Source organism: Kwoniella pini, chromosome 1 (assembly GCF_000512605.2).
Source record: "Kwoniella pini CBS 10737 chromosome 1, complete sequence".
Classification (NCBI taxonomy): Eukaryota; Fungi; Basidiomycota; class Tremellomycetes; order Tremellales; family Cryptococcaceae; genus Kwoniella; species Kwoniella pini.
The window spans coordinates 693,198-718,102 of record NC_091716.1 but is presented as its reverse complement, the minus strand read 5'-3'; the positions used below and the strand labels follow the sequence as shown (position 1 = coordinate 718,102).

At 39.8% G+C, this 24,905-nt stretch overlaps 11 protein-coding genes across 11 annotated transcripts; 6 read left to right on the top strand and 5 right to left on the bottom strand.

Annotated features, from left to right (window-relative positions):
- Window positions 1–211: 211 nt before the first annotated feature.
- Window positions 212–4,454, bottom strand: I206_100277 (uncharacterized protein; the record flags this gene model as incomplete). The annotated part of the gene is made up of 10 exons (XM_019152822.1): window positions 212–346; window positions 402–2,178; window positions 2,243–2,893; window positions 2,962–2,983; window positions 3,044–3,057; window positions 3,121–3,221; window positions 3,280–3,754; window positions 3,814–3,879; window positions 3,947–3,993; window positions 4,077–4,454. The coding sequence occupies 10 exons, from the start codon at window positions 4,452–4,454 to the stop codon at window positions 212–214; spliced, it is 3,666 nt and encodes a 1,221-aa protein (XP_019014960.1).
- A 407-nt stretch (window positions 4,455–4,861) lies between these two features.
- Window positions 4,862–5,298, top strand: I206_100276 (uncharacterized protein; the record flags this gene model as incomplete). The annotated part of the gene is made up of 3 exons (XM_019152823.1): window positions 4,862–4,919; window positions 4,995–5,118; window positions 5,208–5,298. The coding sequence occupies 3 exons, from the start codon at window positions 4,862–4,864 to the stop codon at window positions 5,296–5,298; spliced, it is 273 nt and encodes a 90-aa protein (XP_019014961.1).
- Window positions 5,299–6,477: 1,179 nt separating this feature from the next.
- Window positions 6,478–9,062, top strand: I206_100275 (uncharacterized protein; the record flags this gene model as incomplete). Its single annotated transcript, XM_019152824.1, has 2 exons — window positions 6,478–7,415; window positions 7,481–9,062. The coding sequence occupies 2 exons, from the start codon at window positions 6,478–6,480 to the stop codon at window positions 9,060–9,062; spliced, it is 2,520 nt and encodes an 839-aa protein (XP_019014962.1).
- A 229-nt stretch (window positions 9,063–9,291) lies between these two features.
- On the bottom strand, window positions 9,292–11,083 carry I206_100274 (uncharacterized protein; the record flags this gene model as incomplete). The annotated part of the gene is made up of 6 exons (XM_019152825.1): window positions 9,292–9,471; window positions 9,555–9,741; window positions 9,816–10,169; window positions 10,230–10,656; window positions 10,721–10,901; window positions 10,970–11,083. The coding sequence occupies 6 exons, from the start codon at window positions 11,081–11,083 to the stop codon at window positions 9,292–9,294; spliced, it is 1,443 nt and encodes a 480-aa protein (XP_019014963.1).
- Window positions 11,084–11,483: 400 nt separating this feature from the next.
- I206_100273 (signal peptidase I) lies at window positions 11,484–12,249 on the top strand (the record flags this gene model as incomplete). Its single annotated transcript, XM_070202164.1, has 2 exons — window positions 11,484–12,110; window positions 12,169–12,249. 2 exons carry the CDS (start codon window positions 11,484–11,486, stop codon window positions 12,247–12,249), a joined length of 708 nt encoding a protein of 235 aa, XP_070058265.1.
- Window positions 12,250–13,723: 1,474 nt separating this feature from the next.
- Window positions 13,724–14,861, top strand: I206_100272 (uncharacterized protein; the record flags this gene model as incomplete). The annotated part of the gene is made up of 2 exons (XM_019152827.1): window positions 13,724–14,027; window positions 14,290–14,861. The coding sequence occupies 2 exons, from the start codon at window positions 13,724–13,726 to the stop codon at window positions 14,859–14,861; spliced, it is 876 nt and encodes a 291-aa protein (XP_019014965.1).
- Window positions 14,862–15,077: 216 nt separating this feature from the next.
- Window positions 15,078–16,687, bottom strand: I206_100271 (uncharacterized protein; the record flags this gene model as incomplete). The annotated part of the gene is made up of 4 exons (XM_019152828.1): window positions 15,078–15,501; window positions 15,616–15,803; window positions 15,912–16,206; window positions 16,290–16,687. 4 exons carry the CDS (start codon window positions 16,685–16,687, stop codon window positions 15,078–15,080), a joined length of 1,305 nt encoding a protein of 434 aa, XP_019014966.1.
- Window positions 16,688–17,080: 393 nt separating this feature from the next.
- On the bottom strand, window positions 17,081–18,751 carry I206_100270 (uncharacterized protein; the record flags this gene model as incomplete). The annotated part of the gene is made up of 2 exons (XM_019152829.1): window positions 17,081–17,631; window positions 17,692–18,751. 2 exons carry the CDS (start codon window positions 18,749–18,751, stop codon window positions 17,081–17,083), a joined length of 1,611 nt encoding a protein of 536 aa, XP_019014967.1.
- A 1,198-nt stretch (window positions 18,752–19,949) lies between these two features.
- On the top strand, window positions 19,950–20,841 carry I206_100269 (uncharacterized protein; the record flags this gene model as incomplete). Its single annotated transcript, XM_070202163.1, has 3 exons — window positions 19,950–20,195; window positions 20,284–20,439; window positions 20,545–20,841. The coding sequence occupies 3 exons, from the start codon at window positions 19,950–19,952 to the stop codon at window positions 20,839–20,841; spliced, it is 699 nt and encodes a 232-aa protein (XP_070058264.1).
- A 792-nt stretch (window positions 20,842–21,633) lies between these two features.
- Window positions 21,634–23,628, top strand: I206_100268 (uncharacterized protein; the record flags this gene model as incomplete). The annotated part of the gene is made up of 8 exons (XM_019152831.1): window positions 21,634–21,833; window positions 21,909–22,170; window positions 22,258–22,351; window positions 22,410–22,535; window positions 22,608–22,750; window positions 22,817–22,931; window positions 22,993–23,179; window positions 23,262–23,628. 8 exons carry the CDS (start codon window positions 21,634–21,636, stop codon window positions 23,626–23,628), a joined length of 1,494 nt encoding a protein of 497 aa, XP_019014969.1.
- A 509-nt stretch (window positions 23,629–24,137) lies between these two features.
- Window positions 24,138–24,877, bottom strand: I206_100267 (uncharacterized protein; the record flags this gene model as incomplete). Its single annotated transcript, XM_019152832.1, has 5 exons — window positions 24,138–24,262; window positions 24,325–24,402; window positions 24,486–24,537; window positions 24,634–24,704; window positions 24,796–24,877. The coding sequence occupies 5 exons, from the start codon at window positions 24,875–24,877 to the stop codon at window positions 24,138–24,140; spliced, it is 408 nt and encodes a 135-aa protein (XP_019014970.1).
- Between the last annotated feature and the right edge of the window lie 28 nt (window positions 24,878–24,905).

Genomic DNA, 24,905 nt, shown 5'->3' with positions numbered 1-24,905 from the left:
AACTTGGGCATATGTCCAGAACTTCAAAGACATATTGGAGATACAACAATGCAAATGCATGACAACGATGAGGATATAGGATTATGAAAATAAGAGTTGATGCACAATGCTAAATGCAATGATCATAATAAACGATACTGAAACCATGCAAAATGATGTTGGTTCTAGCTATGAGATTTAGGGGTCAACAGAAGTCATCTTACGAATGATTCTATGTTTCATGAATTGTATGTTTAGGTTTAGGTAAATCAGGACCTAAAGGTGCGATAGTAACGTTAATGGAAGAAGGAAAGAATGTCCTTTTCTTCTTTTCTGGATGTGAATTTGGCGAAACGGATGACGATGTCTATTTTGAAATGTCAATATCCCACAGTATGATCTAAGTGAAAGGGTCAACTCACCAAACTGGTATCAGATATTCTCTTCCGTTTCTTGACGTGGCCATCTGATAGGATTTTGGAGGATGAATTGGAATTAGGCTTTTCTCTATCTTTGATGATACCGCTATCGATCATGGTGCCATTCGCACTCGAGTGAGGAAAAGGCTTTGCAAACTTCTTTATGATTGCATTCATCGACAATCCATTACGTAGAGGGCCAGCTGAAGCAATTTCCTTGTCTTTGCCTTTACCATTGATATCGCAGACCATGTCTCTATACTTATCTTTAGGAGGGGTAACGTTCAGTATCAATCGTGGAGGAGCTCGCCCCTTGCTGTTATAATTGGTAGATGTGTCGCCTTTGATAGACTCGGAACGATCAGTGTGAGCGCTTTCAAGCAAGTCAAGAGCATTTTCGGTCACGTCCACACTAGAAGATCCGGATCCATCTGATTTTCGTCCGCTAACGTTACCGCCAAAGTCAGGATAGCTTGACCTTTTGACTGACATAGACGACGCAGTATGGGAATTTTGGGCAAATTTGTTCTTATCGGTACTTGTATGTATTGATGAAGAATCTGAATGTCTGGTGGTAGTAGATGACTTGTTTATCTGTTTGCTCGTTGAAGACTGGCTATACCTCGAAGGCAGCGATCGTGAAGGCAGGATCGATACTCCATCGTCATCCGAATCGGCCGTCAAATCGATGATAGGCGATTTATTCATACTTCCAGATGACGCCTCTCTGCGTACAGAAGAACTTGTAGATGGGGTTGTATCGACGGGCCGTTTAGGCGCGATAGGTCTGAAAGGTGACGAAACTACAGTGGATTTGGAAACGTGCTTGAGCTGTATTGTCGAAATTGACGTTGTTCCTTTGATAGGTTTCACGATGCTCTTGGTTTTCGGTGGCGGCAAAGTAGCTTTACTCTGAAGATAATGATGACCGCGCGACACCGACGACAATTCAGGTGCTTGTGCAACTTCCATCTCATCATCGTCATCCCGATTCGCGTTGGGTAGATACATTCGTCTAAGTGCTTTAGGATCCACCACAAGTACAGTACTAGATGCACTTGAAGAATCGATAGACACGTTACTTTCATCTTCTTCTTCTGATTGGTGCTTTGCTTCATGTTTTTGCTGCACCGGTGGTCTAGCAGATGTTGGGGACGAAGATGGATTGATACCCATTGCTGCCAATCTTTCACGTTCTTCCTGTTTCAATCGTTCCTCGGCCATCTTTTTCATTTCTTCTTCCTCCTTTCTCGCTCTGAAACTTCCACCCCTTCTCGTACCGCTCAAAACTTGATTTCTTTCGGCTTCCTTCCTCTTGATCTCATCTTCAGTCACGTAGGCATATCTACTCCATACTCCGGTGCCTTTGATATTCATGGCATCACGTTTCTTCTTCTCTTCGATCCTTGCTAATCTCTGCTGTTCTTTAGCTTCTTTCGCGGCTATGATAGCGGCTTCTTTAGCTTCGATTGCAGCTTCGTGAGCTTCTTGAGCTGACCAAGCGGCTTCTCTAAGTGACTCAATGAAGAACTCCTCAGCAGCAATTTGATCTCTCAATCTTCTGGCTCGTGCCATTGCTTTGGTTTCAGTCGTAGGTGAAACAGGAACTTCGATCGGTTTCACATATTTAGGCTGCTTGCTGAGTGTAGGTAAAGGTATAGTGGAAATTCTTCTAGGGATATATCCAGGTGGTACAAGATGAGAAGGTGGATATTCGCGAACATCTTTAGGATTATGAGCTGGCCAAGGTAATTCGAATATGAAAGCGTGTCGTATACACCTAATAAGTCATATGAATCAGCAATTCACCTCGATCAAACGCATGTCAGAGATTATTGGCATACCTCGCACAATGTTCGAAATATCTGCCATTAAACCAAATCTGCTCGTTGAGCGGTTTCGCACAAGTTGCACATCTTGGAAAATCGCTGGGCAAGTCATCAGTGACCTCTGTACTATCTTCATCAGCTTCGGAAAGCTCTTCCTTCCTGATTTTCTTGGGTCTCTGAAGGAAAGACCAGGGTTTGATATTCTGTACAACTTTTCTAATTATCCTTTCACGTCTCGGAGGAGGATCCATAGGCGATTCGGGATCAGAAGCCATACTTTCTGATGTAGGTGAAGGTGGTAAGGTAATTTTCATACTGATAGACTTCTTCTTCGTAGGGGTCGCATTCACACTATCGTCTCGTGGATCACACCTCGATTCGGATGACCCGTCCCCGTTCAGATGACTTGGCTCAACCGTAGTCGTGGATCGCTCGTCATCGGACATGTCTTCTTTGTCAATATTGCTATTAAGGACGTTTCTCAAAGCGCTTGGCTTCACGCTCTTTACGTCTCGTGCGACTGATTCGCGCATATCAACTGAAGTGCTTCGGCGTGATGGGCCAGCAGACGAGTCTCTTGATCCAGATCTGGAACCACGATTTGAGGGTACAGTCGAAACAGGCGTAAAACCACCTACACCCTTTTGTTCGCAAGTAAGGCAAAGGCTATGAGGGCACACACAAACGTCAGCTTCACGGTAGACAAAGGACTGGCCTAGACTTCTCAAGCTCACCATTCAATATTATTTCTCCCGACTGTAAGTTTCCCAAAGAATCAGCAGAAGCCCGGTACGTCCGGGGAGCACGAGAACTTACAATAATTTTCACCACTAAGTGAGGTAAATCTAGAGTCAGCACAAGCGCCAAAACTTCGGCGAGACTCGAACACGTACTAAAAGGTAGTCAATTCGTCTCCGACTCTGATCGGCTTCGATACACGAAAAGTTACATATTTCCCTTGTCTCAATAACTCCACATTCGGATTACAATCGTGCTATGAAAAACGCATTAGAACCCAAAGGCGGCATCATTGTCCAATTTTGAGTACATACATTTAAGAATCGCGCAGGTCCCAAGAAAAGCTGATAACACCTCTTGAGTCCAGACCAAACTATACTAAAATCTCTTCTTTTCGTCCTATCACTTCTTCTTTGACCTTTTCTCAAGTTGTTTTCAATTTCTTTGGATTTGCCTTTTTCTCGCCGCGTATTGGTCGCAGAAGAATGTAATGACATAGTATCATTATCATCTTCTTCTTGATCGGTATCATCATTTTCAGAATCCGTTTCTTCACCAGCAGCTTCAACGGCAACGGTGAAATCTTCTCCTATTTCCATTTCTTCTCTCCATTGATCAGGTAAAGGTACAACACTTCCTTGTAATTCCTGCATTACCAATCCTGGAACAAGAGGTTTCGTAGCGAATATGGCAAGTTCAGTATGTCCAGTCACGAACGAATACCGTGATGTTAAGTGAATTTCCAATCTTGAGTTTGGAGCTAGGGGAAGCAGATATCGACGCAGATGGCTAATCAAAGTCAAATCAGTGTAAGACTTTCAAAGGCGAGTGTATTAATTGTGACTTACGCGACAAAGCGTTCTCTCTGATAATCTGTCATTTTACCATCCATATGCGATTTTATCAGATGAAATCTAGGTTTCCACAACTCAGATCAGTTTCCTGGAATTGTCTCTTTAACGCCTCTCAGGATCCACTCACTCCTGCAACCGTTGCATAGCACCTTGTATATTTCCCTTCGTGATCGTCTATTTGGTACGAGAAAGTCCATCAGAATATCAGCATTAGCGAAGAAATACAACAAGGAGGAAAAGGAAAAGTCAAAACGTACCTCTTTTATTATATTGAGGACGTCATCCGTTTTGAAAGATGGACCAACAAACTTGACTTGTTGAGGGTGCACTCCTAATTTCGTGTTTGGCATACATCCTAACTGATCCACAAGAATCCATGATAATAAATCATCATCCGCTGAAAGATCTTCTGCAGGATGCGGTAATAAGTCTTTGTCTATAACCACTTTTTCCTTCTCCTTTATTATCAATGAAATTGAAGGTGTGGACGTCGATGTGGAAGGTATAGTCGATATGGAAGGTCCAGGTAATGACACGACTGATAAGTTATCTCCATTCGTTGTCATAGGTGCTATACAACTACTTGTTTCTATTGTTGTCGAATTCATCGGATCTATACTTGGCGGTGTTGACATCTTTTTGGCGGATTTCCTTCCCTCCTATTCGATTGTTATTGTTCTGCCGTCTCACTATTCGTCCATCGATACAAGATGATCCCGGAGTAGTGAAGTGCTTCTACTCTCTGCTAAACGAAACAAAATGAGATAGGTGAGAGAAGTTCGTATGTATCATACAGACTATGATATATATATAAGTAGAATGATTCAACTACTTATTACTGTTTGTTTACTGTATGGGTTAATTGTAAGCGGTGAAGTGCGCGCGAATACGAATAAATGATATTAAATGATAAATGTTCTTCAACGCGTCTTCATTTTATCATTTTACCCTTAAACACTACTCTTTCCTCCTTTTTCACTCTGTCCTTCCCTCCACCTCATCGTATAAGACTTGACTTGCTACGGGTGTACAAGCTTGGAAAATGAGGCTATCACAAGCAAATAAGATTCTACTCGGTTCTTGCTTAGTCGTTGTGCCTCGTAAGCCCAATATCGGCTTTTGCTCCCTCAACATCGTGAGTGGATAAAGCTGAGACAGACACTCTTCTGTTATAGTATCTTTCTATGGAGGTTTAGCGATCAAGGAACATTATCTATCTAACGAACTACCGGAAGTTGCAAATGCAACAACAGTCAGATCAGCACCTCATGAACGGGCGATGAGAGCTAGAATAGTCCAGTAAGTCAAATTTGTTAGTCAAAGCATCTTCGTCCCGTAATCTCCGAACGTAAGTGGAGTTGCATGATTAATTCATCATATATTTTCAGACTCGAGCAAGAACGTAAAGAGTTGTTGAAAGAAGGGGAAGATCTTGATGCGAAATTACTAACGATGAAGAAACGCATGGCCAAGGCATAATCCCGATTCCTCTTCCGCAATATTCTACCACAACATGGCAGTAGCGAAGCTTGAGTCGACTGCCGATTCATATTGGATAGAAGCGTGATCATCTCGAAGTCCATAGGTTCAGATGACCTCAAATGCGTCACGGAAATGTCGAGACGGAGACCAAAGGCACGTTACCGATATCGCACCCTACCTCTGGGTCTAGTCAAGTATCAATCCTTGATATGATATATACATGACATCAACATGAAATGGGATGCAATGTATTCGTTTCTGACTGATCAGACTCGCCCTGTCACAAGGTATGAATCACATACATCGCGAATTGATGGTAATGGCTGAGAACAAACGGATGCTGCCTTCAACAACTTGATAATCACAACATTGATCTGATTGTTGCTTCTTTCTGCTGCCAGCGTCCGTTTCTTAAGCCTTGGCATGGTCATGACCAAGCCTCAGGCATATGTTCCAATCAAATCTCAAATGCTAATCCATTCAAGCTTTATCAATAGCGGCAAAGCAATCAATCTATAGTCTGCCAGAATACCGATCTTCAATGAAGGACCCGTTCTCACGAAGTGATGTCCTAGCACCGATCGATCCATTGCGAGCCAATCATGGATGGATCAAGTGCGTATGAAACAGAAAACATGCACCAGTTTGTAATACCAGTATTCATCACTGTTAACCTTGTAGTAACATTGCTTCGCATTGCCATGCAGATTCGCAATAGACATAAATATCTGTTCATCCCCAACAGAGGAAAGATGTAGCTTTCCTGCCGCAACTGACCAAAACATCGCTTTGACAAGAAAGGATATTGATCCGAAGCGCAATAAAATTCCTGTTGTAAGCCAGATTCCATCCCGAGATTCCGGTTGTTTCAAGTTTTATTTATACGCAAGTGGAGGTGAAATGTTATTGAAAGGATGAATAACGTAATCAATAAACGACATTGATAAATCTAGAAAGCGCGATATATGGGGTAGTGGTAGAGTAACTACTAGTAATTGTTAAAACTAGCTGTCACAACCTTTGTCAATCTTGATTGTAAGATTGTATATTACAATTTCTGGTGTTCTCACCTCTTGAGCCTTAAGCTTGTGCATATCGAACCATCTTTAGATATCTACTTGGGAAAAGTTTCAACTTATACATGATCTGAAGTTGATCATACGATAATCAAGTATCATGTCATCGCCGCCACCCAACAATGATCAAAGCAGCGACAACCCAATCTCAAATCCGTCAAATGGACAAAGCGAATCAACACTTGAGGGGAGCGGTCCCTCAAATACGAACAGACCTGCTTCACCTGCAAGACAATTTTCACCCTTACCTTCTATATCATTTTCGATAGCTATACCTAGACCATCTACTGAGACATCATCACCTTCACCCAGACCCTCTACCATCCCAGCTTCAGATCCAACCATAACAGCAGGGGTAACACCAAGAAGCAATGATACTCAAGAACATCCCAATCAAGCAGGATCATTTTCGTCTTTCTGGACATTTACAATTCGTCCAGATGATCAAGAATCTCCCGCAACGACAAATCCATCTACAGTCCAAGATCAACCTCGACCTGAAGGAACCAACCTTATAAGTGGAGACAATACAAATAATACTAATACTCAGTCACAAAGGACGAATGTACAGGAAGGAACTCCACAAGTCCCAGGACCAGCAGCACCACCTTGGATCTTTCCACCATTCTTCAATTTCTTTTTACCGATAAGAAGTGAACCCCAACCCAATCCCGAAAAAGCAACTGAATTACTCAGATCCTTACCTACTGTAGGAAGGAGGTTATTGATGAGAGTCGATCGAATCGTTGCTGCTCAAGAGAATGATCGGGATACTTTGCCAGAAGAGAGAGGATGGAAATGCGGAATATGCCTTGAGGGTTTAGACATACAGGCGGAACATGAGAAATCGAAGGAGATTAAAGGGAAAGAGAAAGAGCAGGAAGAAGTTACGACAGATATACTGATGGAAGAAAAGGAAAAAGAAGAGACAGAAGTTCGGAAGAAAGACTCAAAGAATACAGGTGTGAAAGCTCTTCCATGTAATCATCTGTTCCATGAGGAATGTTTGCATCCCTGGTTTACAACAAAACATACTTGGTAAGCATAATCTTACAATTATTCAAGTCAATCGCTGATGATGATAATCTAACTCACCAATACAGTCCAAGCTGTAGACTTGATCTTGATCCTCTACAAACCCTCAATTCCCCCTCTACTACCGACACCACATTACGGCCTGGTCAAACAGGATCAGGTAGAAGATTACCTCATCCATACGCTAGAGATCGACCCGCCAATGATGATAGCGCTAGGAGTGATAGCACTGCAACGGAGACGACGAACGTGAATAGGGAGCCTCCTGCTGGTCTGGAACACCTCGGAAGATTACTCAATGGCATTCATGGTCCTGGTCTAATACCTTCAGTCGGTATATCAGGGAATGGACTACCTCGAGAAGACGATCGACCCACCATTACTTTCATCTTCAACGGTTCTCCGCCTGAAGGTTTCAATTTACCCGGATTGACACCCGGTGTCTTTGGCCCACCCGGTCTGAGCGCCCGTACCGTGCAGTCTGGCATCGCTCCTTCATCTGTCCCTGCCTCTAATCCAACTGCACCTGCATCTGATACTTCGCTTGCCTCTGCACCGACAGATCCGAATGCACAGTCCCATACACGCGAGGGGGACCTATCGCAGAACCCTGAGCCTGCTCCATCCACACCTGGATCAGTATTCGACGTCCCTACATTTTTCTCATCCCCTCTTCCAATAACAAACAGGGTTGATTCAAGTCCTGCTTCGGATCAGCAGATGGGGTCCGAAACTGGTCAACTAGCCAACACCGCCCCGAATATGGCACTCAACAGCGAGAGTCATACTGCTGCTACTGCCACTTTGGCCCCTTCCGCATCTGATTCTGACCGAGCTCCGCCCGCAAATCCCGAGGAACGACCCAGACCCGAAAGAAGACCACATATAACCATCATTCGAACTTCTTCACCGACTCCACGTCCGCCTGCAGGTCCGGGTCACAATTCGGGTGTGGGACTACCTACAAGTGGTCCACCTGGCGGATTAGGTCTAGGTAATTTACCGTTACCTCCTTTCTTATTCCCTAATTTACCATTACCACCACAACTCCTTAACGCGCCAGCTGCACCAACTGGACCTCCTTCACCGGGACAGGCTAATCAAGCTCGTTCACCTTCTCCAGCGCCTTTCGTACCACAATCTCTTGAATCATGGACTCAAGAGAAAGAAAAATCCCTTGGATGGAGATGCGATGCTTCTAATTGTCATTATGCACCGTCTGTAAATGAAGAAGATGATGATGTCGAGATGTCGGAAATTTGTGATGATAATGACCAGGGGAATAAAGAGATGTTGACAGTTTATTTGGAAGATTTGTATAAAGATAATCAGATTACTACTGGCGATCAAGATAATCATGTAGTCTTGACTAAAGGATCCGCGTCGTGTGGACATAAATTGCATAGAAAATGTTTAGAATTATCGGAAAATCTATCTGGACGAATTACAAAGCAAGATGATGAAGAAGGGAAAGTTTGGGTCAAATGTGAAAAATGTAAAAAAGATGGATGGGTAAAAAGTCGACTCATTACTACTACTTCAATTAATCATTTCGAAGCAAAAGAACGAAATTTGAATGATGAGATTAATGATGATGAAGAAGAGTATGCTCCTAGTGAGAAGGAAGTTGAAAATCTTATTAACCTTTAACAATCTCTTCTCGCAATTTAATTAAAAAATAGAAGGATTATCTTCCAATTGTAAGACTTGTGGTAAGAGTACTGTATAAATTAGATAAAAATAGATCAAAGATCCATTTGTAGCATATTTCTAAAGATTTCTTGTCTTTATAGTGCATAGTAAATGATTACATATCACATAGCTTCATGCATATTTTCAATCCATACATCCTATCGTATTCCTTAAAAATATGGATAAACTAGCTTATAATACCATTACATCCTATATAACATGGTTTCCAAATATCATCTGACAATTTTCGCCATCCAGGAGGTGAATTATCGTCTGATTGTGGAAGTTGATGGACAGATGATGTATTATGTAAAATACGATCATTATCTTGATTTGTTTTGATCTTTGAGTTTCGACTAGCTAAAATCTACATTAAATACAAATACGAGTTAATCAAACTGTCCCTTTTTTGATCAAGATCTAAATTATGATGATAAGAGAGGAACTCACTTGATCAAATTGCTTTAATCTCACTTCCATTTTCCGTAAATCTATTAAATTTTCTTCCATATCCACTTCTAAACCTTTTAACCCAACTTCCTCGATTTCTTTTTGATTATTTATATCAGGTAGAAGATTACCCAGTTCTTTGAGACTACTTTCAAACGTTTGGAGTGCTTTGAACAATTGACGGACCCTTTTGAACGAATTAAATAGGAGATTAACGTTTGATATATCGTATAGTCATCGTATGTAAAAATGTATACTCACACAATATCATCGTGTAATTCTAACAAAGCACGCAATATCCTCTTGATGAAATCTACCTTCTGATCATTCTGCAATGTCATTGTCGAGTTGTTCTCGGTATTCCAGAAATGTAGTAACCATACAGCTAATTCCCATCTAAATGTCCTGATATCTTCTTTGACCTTCTCATTATCATGGGCATCTGCATTCAAGTCTGTTACATGACTTTCCGGGTTGAGTAGTATATCTAGGATCTTAGAGGTGATTTGATTGATAAAATCCGGATGCGAGCTTTCCTGTAAATGTTCAAGTAGGGGTAACCAAATTTTGAGTGAGGGTATAGTCGGTGAAATAGATGTGAAGTTAGCACGTTTCCTGTTCTCATCATTAGCTCGGTTAACATCAATTCTCATCTAAAGTGAAGGCTTCACTTACTCAATAGCAAGAGGTACTATTCCACCTTTCGAAAGTAATACATCTACTATCAATCCACTTTCAAAACCTTGTAAAAGTTTTTTAATTTTCCTCAATTCAATTGCACTTTGATCTTCTTCTCTTACTTCTTTTTCTCTTAATCGACTCTTAGTAATCTTTTTCCATTTTTTTGTCAATCCTTCTATTTTTCGCTTGTCGGATTCTAATTTTTCCGCTATACCACTTGGTATATTGTTTGAACTAGATGAAGAGGAGATTAAAGGTAAGAAAGAATAATAATGTAAATAAGATATACATGATAATAACGATTGGTGCAATAATGGTAAAGGTGGTAAATCTTCATGTGTTGCTCGATGTCTTAATGATATAAGAGATGGAGGTATCGATAGTGTCGCAGCCAGGTGGGAAATAGGTCTTGCATAAGGACCTAAAAAAGAAAGTAAAATGTTAAACAAGATTTTGATGATCTGAATGGAAACGGTTGAATTTACCATTCTGAAGTGGATCAACTAGACCATTGATGAATCTTACAATAGCCATTCCTATCATCATTCTCGACCTTTGATTTTCTTCGATGCTTTTTGGTGGATAAGGTAACAATTCGACTGAAATAAGAGAATGCAAAAGATGAATGAAAGTTGGACAGGATGGTGAAGAGATATAGATGCTCATCTGAAACAGTACATCCCCATGTTAGGGCAGTGGTTGGGGATATGATCAGGGTGGTATATTCGACTTACTCTAGCTAGACCCCTTCGTCTGGATGTATCGTCTGCATTAGGGGCGAAAAGCATCTCGTATAATTCTTCGAGTTCGGATCTTGAAGCCCATGGTGTTCGTTTGGGAGCTTTCATGGTCAGCAAGTATCCAAAGCTCTGGAGCAAAGACGGAAACTGAGATAGCTCTACAATGTGTTCGATAGTACCAGGTCGTTGTGGGAGGTTGATCTTATATGTTATTCAGCTGCCTTTTGGCGTAATGAGCAAAACGAACTGAGAAAATGATTTCGAAATTTGGTTCAAAGATGGTTCGAAAACATAAAAACCAGTTCCATCGGAGGTTACGGTTTGCCCACGTGGATAATTAAGCGTTTTAAGATCGAAGAACAGGATAGGAGGTGTCCTACGATGTAGGGGATTGCACTCCTATACGTTTGAGAATTGTCTGCATCAAATGATTGACATCTCCATCTGTATATTAATGTATCTGTGAAATTCAGAGCGAACGGATCTCGCCCCAAGTCAACAAGGAGAAATGGCTTCCTCGTTCTCACGCTTTCAACATGTATTCTCGCGATATAGACCTCCACCATTGTTGCCAACAACTATTAGAACCATACAAATCTTAGCTACTTTACATTTGATTTCAACAACCTTAGTAGAATTAAGGATATGCACTGGATTTTCGATGTTACCAACTCTATCTCAACATGGTGATTGTGTTGTAGTATCACCTTTACCATATTGGTCACCTTTTACAGAAAAGCATAAAGATAAAAGACCAAAAAGGGGAGATGTAGTAGTAGCTACTTCACCTATGGATTCACGTCAAACAGTATGTAAAAGAGTTTTAGGTATTGAAGGTGATATGATTGAAATTGAACCTCGTAGAGGAGGTCAAAGGAAATGGATAGATAATTCTGGTGTAGGATTTATGGTTGATATACCACAAGATGTTGAATTAGAACATGAAGAAAATAAAGAAAAACATATAACATATAAAGATTTAAGTATAAAACCTAAAAGAAATGGAGAAAATCAATGGATAAAAATTCCAAAAGGTCATGTATGGTTAGTTGGTGATAATCTTAGTAATTCAACTGATTCAAGAAAATACGGTCCAGTACCTGTTGCTATGGTTAAAGGGAAAGTTTTAGCTAGAGTGAGTGTTAATTATGTGAATTTGTGGTTACGCCATGGGATTATTGTTGACTTTGTAGATATATCCAAACCCGACTTGGATCGAGAACAACCTCAAAGAGATAGATCAACAGACATCCAATCCTCAGATGTTGTCATAGGAACATCCCGCTATCGAAGGACGCTTTTAGTTAGACGCACGAAGATGTCAACCCAGTAAAGCGGATTTAGAATATTGTAAATTAAACAACGAAACGAAACAAGAAGATGAAGCACAATATACCATGCACATATACACAGCCCTCTATCTACGATGTCTGATCCTCACAGTTGGCTAAAGAGGAATTAGAGAAATGCATAACTGGAAGCGGTCGGATGATTAAACCCTTGAAGGAGGTCATTGCGCTGAAACAATACTCAAGATATGAAACAAGGATAATAAGGGTCACAATCATTTCAACGTATCGAGGTATTCTTCTCACCCTTCTCTCGCGCTTGAGGGGTAATATCCTTCAACTTGATACGGATCGAGGGAATACTCCCATCATTTGACATGCATGAAAAAGATAGTCCCACTTGATGTAACTTATTAAACATGCTAACAAAGGCCGCGTTTTGTCCTTTTAGTCTGATATTGCTGATGGTGTTATTAATGCCAAGGCTACTACACTTATTCAGGCGATACTGCGTGGAAGTAATAGACAATAAACTGATCGATGGATGATATTAATGGGTACATCGGTTTTCGCTGTCACCATGCGGTAGATGCGTCGCTCAGTCTCTCCGTTGATGTCAAAAAGGATATATAGCACAGAAGATGTCAGATAACTTCTGGACTTTCAACATATAACATATCTCACAGTTCCGTAGTACACGCACGTACAGTTGAAAGGCTTTTGGAGCGTCTTCGCTTCGCAAAGAAAGGAAAGGTACACCAACCATCCCATAATTCACCTTCTGCAGAGCAGATCGAATTACTCCATTAAAAATCAACGATTATCATTCCCACATCGACATATCAACAGTAAACGTACTTTTTCCCCCACCACCTAAACACTCCAATTACTAGTATCTTGATCCATTTCGAGTAGTATTTTTCCCACTTTCCTCGGTGCCGATCATATAGTCGACCGACCCTCCTTTTCAGCTGATAAAGGATCTTTGTCCTTTCCTACATATTCGTTATTTCCTTTCTGCTGAAGTTTATTCTTCAAACAAACAAATTCAAAACTCTCGTTCTTCCAAGGATTCTTACAGCCCCTTCACTCGATCCTTTGTTACAACTCTTCACACGCACACACAACTTCACGCGAATCTTCCCCGCGTGTGTGTGGTGAGTTGAAACGCATTGAAACAGCAAAAATTCTTTAGACCGAATGAAAATTGGCAATTCAACTTCTCTCGTTATTTCACTCAAGGTATAATAATTGAAAAGTCAAGCTGATCCAATTCGCCATCATACAACATAAACGTAGAGTAAAAAAAATCAATCCTATATCAAACTCCTGGTCAATTATCAGCACAAGAAATACTCATTATCATTGTCCTCATTGGTAAAATAAATCTCCCTTCATCTGATTTTCCACTTTCTCGCCACCACAGCTGAGCTGAATTTCCCCTGAGAAAATACAAAAAATGTCAAGTGGGATGTACGAAACCACCGTAGGATCTTTATCACATCGTAAGCTAGACTACCCTTTCAACAATTCAACCTCATCACCATTCACAGATACACTTATATTTAAACCGACTTCTACGACCAATCGATCTTACTCACCCAGACAATCAATAGATAACGAAATGGCAGGTAGAAAGTCCAATGAAAGGCGATCTCCCGTAATGATTGACTCTGCTTCAGCTAAAAGAAGAGGAAGAAAGGAAGAATTGGAAAGTGAAGATGAATCTTCGAGTATTGATGAAGAGATGGATGAATTGTCTGGTGAGCTGATCTTCCTACCAAAATGCGATTCGGACCAGCTCTGGGTGTGAATTTCCCCCTTCTCATCAACCCGTCGTCAAGCAGCCTGTCTCAAACTCCTGTATAGCTTGACCCGATTCCTTCTCTCTCCAGCCTCTTCAAATGATTGTCAAGGTTAAGACCTTCTCATTTCTCCATCCTGCTATCCTACTGTATCGCGACAACTATCTGATCACCACTTTTCAACTTTTTACAGTTATGCTAATTCCTAAATCTACCTCAGATTCTCGATCATCTCATACATCTTCAAGACCCATGACACCTTCTCAACCACAACAACAACCAATTGCTCAAATTCCTCATTCTCGATCTCAACCCCATACAAGACCAATCCAACCACCTGATTCTGATTCAAAATCACCTGAAGGTATATTTACTTTAGCTCATAAAGCAGAACGTATATTAGGTTTAATTCCAGGTACAATTGGATATGCTAAAGCATGTTTAGAAAATGCAAAAGATGAAATCAAGAGATTAAGTGAATCCAATTTAAATGAAAATTATACTACTTATTCAGATATTGAAGGAAAAGGTGGAGAGGAAAAAAGAAAAATTCAGAATAGAGCAAGAAAAGCAATTTCTTTTACTGGTTTTCCAAATTATCATCAAAATCAAAATAATTCGTTAATCAATGGGAATGGAAAAGTACCAAATGTTGTTATTGGTTTAGGAAATAATAAAGAAGAAGAAGAAAAAAGAGAAAAAAGAAGAAAAGCTGCAGATGGAATTGTATATTGGCAAAGGGAAATACAAAGGTTAGAGAGGGAAGAAAGGGAAAGGGGAACGAGGAATTAAAATTGGTGTAATTACTAGGAAGAGAAAATAGGTGTGATTTTGACTGAAATTTTGATTAGATTGACAATTGCAAGCCAGTCAAATATGAAGACATATATTAATGGTTGTAAATACAATATATCTTTAATTCGCATATAAAATATTATATAATTCGAATAACTTTCAACTTGTACATTTGAATTTAAGCATTCTATCTTATATATGTAATATTTTAAGCTATGCAGGTGGATAATGACCTATCCAAAGTATAGTAGATAAAGTACCCCAAATTAAACACCATGATATCCAAATTTTACCTATTTTAGTCAACTGAATCCTCTTTTTACTTGTCAATTTCTCCTTTTCCACAGATTTATCTTTTCCCCAATTAATTGATATAGAAGTTACATTCCACCAAATTACAGGATCAGTTATACATGTTCTTAATAAAATTTGAATATGTGAATTAAATAAAACCAAAAATAATATTAAAACATGATGTAGATATAATATTGTAAGAATGGAAGTTTGATTTGATAAATGATTTTTGAGAGATTTGAAATGATTGATTATACCTAAAAAAGAAGTAATAATAATTGGAAGAGGTAAGAGGATATTAGGTATATTTGCTATTGTCCAATAATTTAGAAACCCGATATTCCTATAGGTTGAATCAAATGATTCATTCATCAGCTCTCAAAACCTCTCAGATGTCCTTAGAGTAGCGATTATGTTTGAAAGTATAAAAGATAGTGAGTAAAAGAGAGAACCTCACCAATATTCTTTTTGTACAAAATGATAAACAAAAGGTAGTTTCGTATCACACCATGGTCTCCTCATTTCGTTCGAAGTTATTCCTTGATCATCGCAGAAAGATTGATAAGCATACCATTGTGAAAGCAAGAATGGGAGCATGGTTATAAGACAAGGAATGATAGCTTTCCAAGAGCGAGTCATGAGTCTCTATTGGTTCAAACAGGATTATCAGTTTGCTTTTTCCTCTAATATGAATGAATACTTGAACCAAGATACAACATCCCTCAAAGATTGAGTTAGGTGCTTTCCACTTACTTCGATAAGAAGTTTTACACCTATTCGATGTATCGGCAAATCACCCAGAATAATCACTCCAGCTAATATAAATACGTTAAATATCCCTGTAGCTCTCGTAGCTGTTGAAAAAGCAAATAAAATTCCCGTTAATATATATTGTTTTTTCACAACCAGCAAATATATTCCGGATAATACAATTAACGAGTATAATGGTTCAGTGTATGGTAATGAGGGTATAGGTGTTGGTGGGATCATATACAATATTGTAGTGAGAAGCGCGAATCTCGAAGAATTGAATAAAAGGGTTGTCATTCTACAACATATTCATATTTTAGCAAATAAAATACATCACTTAGGTAGGTATGTTTTTGAGCAGAAATAGAAGAGTAAATGTACTTATGCAAGATCATACAACTCCCTATCCAACTTGTTGAACTAATTGTCATACCTCCCCAAATTAAATCATTTTCATTAAATTCATTCCCTTTGAGCCAAGCTAAACATTCACCTGATAATCTCAATAATCCCATAAAAAGCGGTTGAAATGCTAAATGTTGTTCATATATATAGCCGTATTTTGCTATCGATATGAAATGTATAGCATCCCATCGTAAACCTGGCGTATTTGTCGAAGTTGAAGATACGAGGTTATGCGAATTGTCGAAAGGAGGTATTAACCAAGAAAGTAAATATAGGAATGTAATGTGAACTAGCCGGATGATAGAAGCTGTGAGTCCTATTGAGAGTGTAGGATGTAATCGAGAGGCTTCTTCAACCCAGCCAGGGAATCTCATTACGTTTGTAAGGATCAAGTAAGTTATAAGAGCAAAATTCGAAAAGGCATTTGAATTCGAATGACAAGCCTGCATCGTTTCTAATGGCTCGGACAACCTCCACCTGGCACCCAAACGCACCGCGCCAGAACATCGTAGACCGCTTCACGGTGGATGAACTGACAGTTTCTTACACTGCTCTCACTAACTCAGCCTGCAAAGCAGATCAGAAACGAAGGAATGCATCAAATCGTTTTTGGGTCAAAACTAGTTTAAAGATGAATTTGAGAACTACAGATTTTATATACAAATTGAAGATTGTGTAAATCTCTTTTGGGCGTTACAACGTTTACATCATTACTTTTCCTATTCAAAGCTTGGGAATTATTTCTTTGCGTTGGGGAGTAATCGATGTCAACGAAGTGAAGTAGAATTGAATTCTTCCAATAACCTTTTGACGAATTTGGATTCAGGTTTGGTTTGGTTTCCTGTAGTCCAATGAACAGGCGATTTATCGAAACCGTTAAAAGTGCTCGCTGCGCATAAGGTGTAGGCACCCATTTCAGTCCATCCTACCCAATCTCCAACATCCATACCTTTAGGCAAATCGACCAGTTGCCTTACGCAATCGATTGAATCACAAGTAGGTCCCCACACCGAAGCGCTTTCTGTGTTGTTGTAACCCATTTGAATAGGCAGGTCAACTTCAATTGCTACATTGGGCAGAGGTGGGAAAGGTGGTTCAGTCTTCATCAATTCTCCTTTAATAGTAAGAGGATGAGGGTGTACTATTTGATGATCGAACATGATGCAGTTGAATGATCCGTATACACCCTCATTGATGTAGTACATTACGTCGGCTGCACCTTCTGTTTTCTCCTCTTCTTCGACAGGTTCGGCAAGAGCTTCTTCTCCTGGTTGCTGTGCTCGTCGGGAAGCAATGATGGAGGTCGCAAGGGTGAAGGCTAGATTAAGAACCAGTGTAAGCTTTTGCGTACAGTAAATAAGATGAAGCACCGACTTACCGGATGAGACCATGAACCTTCCAGGCTCTGCGATAATTCTGACTCCGCTATCTTCAGGGAAGTACAAGTCAAACGAGTCGCTCAAAACTTGAGTCATCTCTTGGAAAGTTTCTCTTTCGAATCCACCACCGATATCTAAAAGGTTGAAATCGTACCCCGCTGATTTGCCCATGTCAAATGCCTTTCTAGCTCTCCAAACGGCGTCGGCAAATTGCATGGGGTCTTTGCATCCAGAACCAACATGGAATGAGACTCCAATGACATCCAATCCAAGTTGTTTGGCTAAGGACAAAAGACCAGGACAGGTCGACAAAGGAGCACCGAATTTCAGACCCAATCGGCATAGCGACTTGGAGTCATCGGTCAGAATTCTAAGAACAAGTTTGGCGGTAGGATAGATTCGCTTAATCTTGTATAACTCGTCGGCATTGTCAAAAGTCATCATTTTCAAGCCCTTTTGAGCGGCATTCTTGATGAATGAGGCTGGTTTACAGGGGTTGGCGAAGATGATACGATCAGGAGATGGAGCTGAAGGAAGCGACAAGACAGCGTTGATCTCTGACATGGACGCGCAGTCGAAGGAAGTACCGAGTAAAGAGAGTAAGTGCAAGACTTGTGGTGAAGGGTTACACTTTGTAGCGTAGAAAATCTCTACTCTGTTACCAATAGGCGAAGCTTTCCATTCCAAGTAAGATTGATAAATTGCCGATAAGTCGCATGCAAAGAAAGCAGATTCATCTTCAGTTTCATCTGATTGAGCTTCAGCTTTCTGAGTGATAATCTCCTGAATCAAGGCGTGAACTGATTTTTCGTGTACTTGAGCTGAGAGCGCAGGGTGCTCCTCATCGTATGAGCATACAGATTGAGGGATTGTTCTCGGCGGGGTTGGAAGGGTCTTTGAAGCCAAGTAAGGGAGTTTAGCTGAAGGGTCTAAAACCTTTACCAAGTCATTGACTGAACTTCGAGTTTGAATGTCATGCTGTTCCGCCCAAGTAGTTTGTTCTTGAGAGATAGCGACCTCGGTTGGAGTCATATATCCTTTTACAGTCGTAGCAGCCATTGTTCTATTCTACTTGTTACTAATCTGCGGTTTTTTGAGCAAAAGGGTGGCGATGCAAACACAGGCGTGGGATTGAGCGGATGGTTTATAGGTCGTCCGTCGTCCCAAAGGGGTTATTGCCACCTGATGAAGCGGAATTTCTGTCAGCAATGAGGTTCCTCGGATGAAGCGTTATCAGATCACATTATGGTTTCTCGTACTGAAGCTGCAGACCCATCGGCTGAGGAGAAAAAAGGTTTTCATACTCACAGTCAGGGTGCAACGTGCCGGGTTCACACGTGTACGCGAGAGAGGGTTGGGTACGACGGCTATGTCTATAGGAGCGTCGTTGAACGCTTTATAAACAAATATCAAGTATGATATACCTTTTTGTCGATTGAGGAGGAGGGTAATAGGATAACGACAATGGGTGTTTTTTCACCGCTGTCATCGCAATTCGTCAAAACTTTAGTACGGTGTAAAGACATCTTCGTTACGTAAACAAAAGCTTTGAATTTCCCTGAGCCAAACTGCGTCATCTGCACTTCGGTTGTATTCCGCGTGATTCCAGGTCTCATATGTGGCATTTGAGGGAATTTTCTTCTCCATCTTAACAGCATTGTAACTCAGTTGATAGGCATGTCGAATAGTAAGGCAATGTATCACGACTGACGGATGGTGTCTACCTTATCACTAAGGCAAGTAGATCACAGGTGATCTGAGGGCTGACTAGAGCACATTGGTAGCCGTTTACTCGTGGGCAATCGCAAAATGATTGCCGGGGGGGTTTCAGTGTCATATATCTAATTCCACTTGACCCAAGCAACATGACGGAACGGTTGCTCAATCGACTACGATTAGTCAGCGCGTTAATTGCTGACCGTCTTCTATCTGCAAAGTGAGAAGTAATGAATCCTTGAAACATAGTTGCCGAATCGTATACATGTAGCATAATTTGATGACTTCATGTTTAGCGAAACGATACAAGTAGAGAGTCAAAGGAAGTCCGTGCATCAGTCATTATCTGGTTCAAGCTCAGTCCGAAGCGTCACATCACCATATCCATCAAATAATGAACCCAAAATATCAGCAAGGAAGATACACAAACAACCTTCATTTCGACGTTATCACAATTCACTGTTCCACTGTGATCCGAGGGCTCAATTCAAAGGCTCAATATAGTCATATTACTCTTGCACACTTCCTTCTTTACTCAAGAATGCGGTTCTTGTTATCAATCGTTTACCAATTGATAATCCTTCCCTCAATAATCGCCCATCAACGGCTCTTCCAGCCTTCTTATACGTCAGTAAACGTCGACTACCTCGCTCACCAGAACGAATATTCAGTACCAGAACCTTCTTACATACAATTTATCGGATGCATAACGTTTTCCGGCTTTCAACAACTTTTGATACAGCATGGCGTAAAAGGCATAGAGATTCCGACAAGAGATGGCTGTATAGTAAGCCGTCACCAAACGTCATATCAACTTTCGTCACGATCACACTTCTGACGTCGCGGATGTTTCAGGGCTGACGAGATCACCATAGCTACTATGTCGAAATGATCAGCCATTCGGATTGGCATACTTCAGTCCTCACTCTAAATCATGTTATTGTGCACCTAAAGAGGAACATCCTTTGATTGAATGGGTAGCAAAAGGTTTAGACGCTGAAGGGAATTGTGGTGGCCTAGATGACGTCTCGGTAAGCCGACTATCACATGCACTTCACATGCGTCAATGACCCATATACCGCCCAATCATTGGCTTATTTGAAGAGTATTGAATCGCTGAAATCATGTATCATTAGGTTGATTACCTCAACATACCTTGGATCTTTCACGGTTGCTACACCTCATTATGGAGCGCACCTTATCATTCGGAAATTGTTTACGATCCCGTATATTGCGTCGAGAGTTGTCAATCTTCAGATGGAAGCTTGGCGATGTTACCTAAGTTGGAAGAACATGGATGGTTATGCGCATGTTTCCGTGAACCTACAGAAGGTGTCTTAGGCAGGCAGTGTGGTCCGGGCGTATGGCAAGGTTATCACAGAGAATGGATCAATGTCGATGGTTCGTCGGAATATACGTTCTATATTTCATAAAGGGTCCATAAACCTCATTCGAGAAGGCTGAGTTATCAATGTCGTCTCGTGTCAATGCATCGTGATTATGTAAATGCCTTAGCGGATTATACGGCCCGGGGGTGTTTGGCGAAAAGATATCGGCAACGCGTGGGGTGAAATAAGGGAGTGGGGATAAGTATCGAAGTAGATGTTGATGTGACCCTACACAATTCATTTGTTTGTGTCAAGGGGTACCGCAAAATAGGAACCAACGCAGGATTCACATAGAATCGGACCATGCTTATCTGCGACTAGCCGACGAGGCCTGGTTCTTGTCCCGGGTCATCAACTCAGTTGCCAGCCGACTGCCGTACATGCCAGAATGCATTTCGTCATCCTGGAAAAACCCTGCAATAATGTTGAATCTATTTCGCAGTGAGTATTCCGGATCGCTGTTTGACCCTATATATCGACGGTCTCTTATCGGTGTACAAGGATTGGTCCGATTTATATCAATAATAAATATTTGTCAAGCGACGCAAACATACGATTTATTTCTTGGCGTTTCCCTTTGATTCTACCTGAAGCAGTAATAACGTCGTTATTTCGGGAACTTGGAAGCGTCGGCAAATTGTCATTATAGATAAGGTTTCATCTAACTCGCTGAAATCCGATGGACCTTATCGGCAGAACATTTCATCCAGATGCATGCATGATTGCACACATATATAATATATATATGTATATATATATTGAGCCTGCTTGGTATACTTGAATTTACAATTTGAGGAACTCATATCATCCTGCATGAACGAAACGCAGTTGAGCAAGATGTCCGCTCGTGAGCTCCACAGCACTAAAGACGATGAGAAAGTCATCGATCAAATAGATATCAAAGATGTCGAATATGATGATCAAGATCCAACACATTTAGCATTAGAAGAAACTGAAATTGATCAAGCTTATTTAAATGCTTCGAAATCAACTCGATTTTACAGAGGGACTCTATTTCAGATGTTCATGTTCGGAGCGTAAGTTAAAACAACAATTCTTTGCGTTGTTTTTACGATCCGAATGACTGACAAAAAGTTTTTCTTGTTTTTTAGTTTATCGTTTGTCGGTCCAGCAATGAGTGATGCTATAACGAATCTTGGTGGTGGAGGTTTATCAACTCCTTATTTAGCCAATTTAGCTACGTCTTTACAATACGCAATGTCATGCCTTATGACTCTTTTCGGTGGTCCACTTATCAATAAATTCGGTATTAAATGGTCTTGTATGATCGCCGCTGTCACCTTTCCTTTGTCAGGTTCAGGATATTATGTAAGCGCTAAACACAAGGTCGACTGGTATCTTCTCTTCAGTAGAGTGAGTACCTTTTCCGTATATACTCGAGAATACATTCACTTGTAAATATTTGGCATGTTGCTGATAAATCACATTGATTGATTGTAGATATTGGGAGGTTTCACTTCAGGTTTCCTTTATGTAGGTGAAACTACTGCCATGTTATCCTATCCTCATTTACATGAGCGAGGTAAATACCTAGGTAAGCGCGATCACGCAAGTTATTTTAAATCCAAGCTAAACAACTTTCGATTCAATAGGTATCTGGTCGGCCATGAGAAATTCTGGAAGTGTAGTTGGAGGTGCTATCAATTTCTCAAACAATTCCAAAGCCTCCTCATCTGGAGGTATCGCTTGGTCTACTTATTTAATCTTCATCGGATTCGGTATGTTCTTCTATGTAGCTATGACTGATAATATTTTGACGCACAAGCTGATCGTAATCTATTCGTAAATAGAATGTACCGGAGTGATCTGGGCTTTCTTGCTTTCCGCAACCAAAAAAGTTCGACGAAGCGATGGATCCAAAGTACCATATTCAAGGGATATCTCATGGAAAGCAGAGTTCGTCGCTCTATGGAAACACGCTCAAAACAAAAGAGTGAGTTCAACTCTTCAACACATATCATATGAATTAATACTAATGATACTGTACTTCTTCGTGTAGACTTGGCTAGTTTTCATGCCGGCCTTCTATTCCTTCTTTTACGGAGGTGTATATGGAACTTACCTTTCTTTACACTTTTCTGTTCGTGCTCGAGCTTTATCTTCTCTTATTATTCGTGAGTCATATTATCCAATAGCTCCAAAAAGAACAAAAAGTTAACCTAATTCATAAAACAGCAACTGCTGTAATCCCTATGGTCATGGCATATGGAAGTATGTTGGATAACAAAAAATGGAGTCAAAAGAAAAAAGGTTGGGTAGCATTTGGAATGTGGGCAATTCCTCAAGCAGCTTGTTTAATTTGGACAGGTATTGAATATAGTAAATTTGCTAAAGAAGGTAAAATAGCATACGATTATTCAATGTAAGTCTTGTTTGTCTACTTGAAATTTTTTTTCACTGTTTAAATGATCAATTGAGCTAATAAAGATTATAAAATCTTTTAGTCATGGAAAAAGATGGGCAGAAGCATATTTACCATATTTTATAATTTTTACAACTGGATATTGGACTCAACTTTCAATTTATTGGATTTTAGGTACATTTTCTTCAGATGTAAAATCATCTTCTAGAACAGGTGGATTATTTAGAGCTTTTGAAACTGCTGGTCAAGCTGTATCATATGGTATAAACGCAAATACTGGTGATAAAAAAATTCCTTTATACGTATTATGCGTTGTTTTCGCACTTACTGTACCTTGTATGACGGCTTTAATTCGACTTATTCCTGAAAGACCTGCAGAACATGATGATATTGCTGATATGGATAAAGCAATCATTGCTAGAGAACAGATGGAACAAGCTACTTCATAGTTTTGGAGATTAGATTACTTGGGTGATTTGAAATAATTAAATTGGGAACATAGATGAGGAAGTGGGTTAAATCATTACAAAAGTTGGAGCTGTTTTGGCTCAGATCAGCTCGAATCTATCAGTTTGTATTGTTTGTATGGGAATCCTTCGATTTCAAAGGAATGGTAATGCATTTCAGTATGAAGAGCAGACTAGCAGAAGACGTCTCAACTGATCATGATGAGTATATTAAAAGTCACATCCTTGCTCAGATTAGGAATTTAGTATTCTCATGATAAGCCAAACTGACTTACGCAATATAAGAGTAATTCAACTTTATCTCAACCATGATCGACTGCGTTCACCGGTTCGAAGATGCAATACTTTTGTAGCAGATGTACATAAATTGAAATACTTTAAATCATTATTTTTTACTTTCAATTTCCTTCAATCCACATTCTTCCTTCCCACCTATTCTCACTTTTCAAACACTTCCGATAAATTTTCTGGAAGTTCATAATGAATGCTTCTTAAGCATCAGGCATAGTTTGAGCTTGATCAGATTCAGGAATTTGGGGAATACCAGTCCATCTATCTTTAACGAACAATTCAGCTGCAAAAGGAATACTTCTAAAATCGGGTAAATTTCCAGTTTCTATATAAATAAAAAGATCAATTTAGCTTGATCAGAGAGTTACAGTAAATAAGTTTACTTACGAACTGCCATTGAATCTCCAAAAGCTTTAGATTCATGAGCTAAAGCTGATCCACATGTACCGCAAAATACTCGAGTAACTATATTTTAATGATTTTGTAAAAATGATAATAAGCATTAAGAGTTTATTAACAAAAATTAAAATTATGAAAATAAAATTAACCTGTATTACCACTTGAAGCTTTTGAATTATATTCTTTTACATCTCCAGTAAACTAATCATTTTACCCAAAAAAAACATTTACGTCAATTATGGTAAATTTCTTATAAAGTATGGAAAAAAAGGAATTGACTTGTTACTTTGAACTTACATGAACTTGAGAGATTTTAGGTAAGATATTAGTTGAATGAGCAGATCCAGAAGTATGTTGACAATCAGTACCTACAAATTAAATAAATGGTATGTATATATATATATCGTTAAATTGTACTACCAAATAAGAAGGAAATGATGAAGAAATGATTTAACATACAATGACAGGCTATTTGTTTTTCTTCTGTAGAATCAATTTTGATTTGTACAGATCCACAAAGACATGATCCAGTATGAGGCATTTTGAAAGAAATAAGATTAGATTAGATT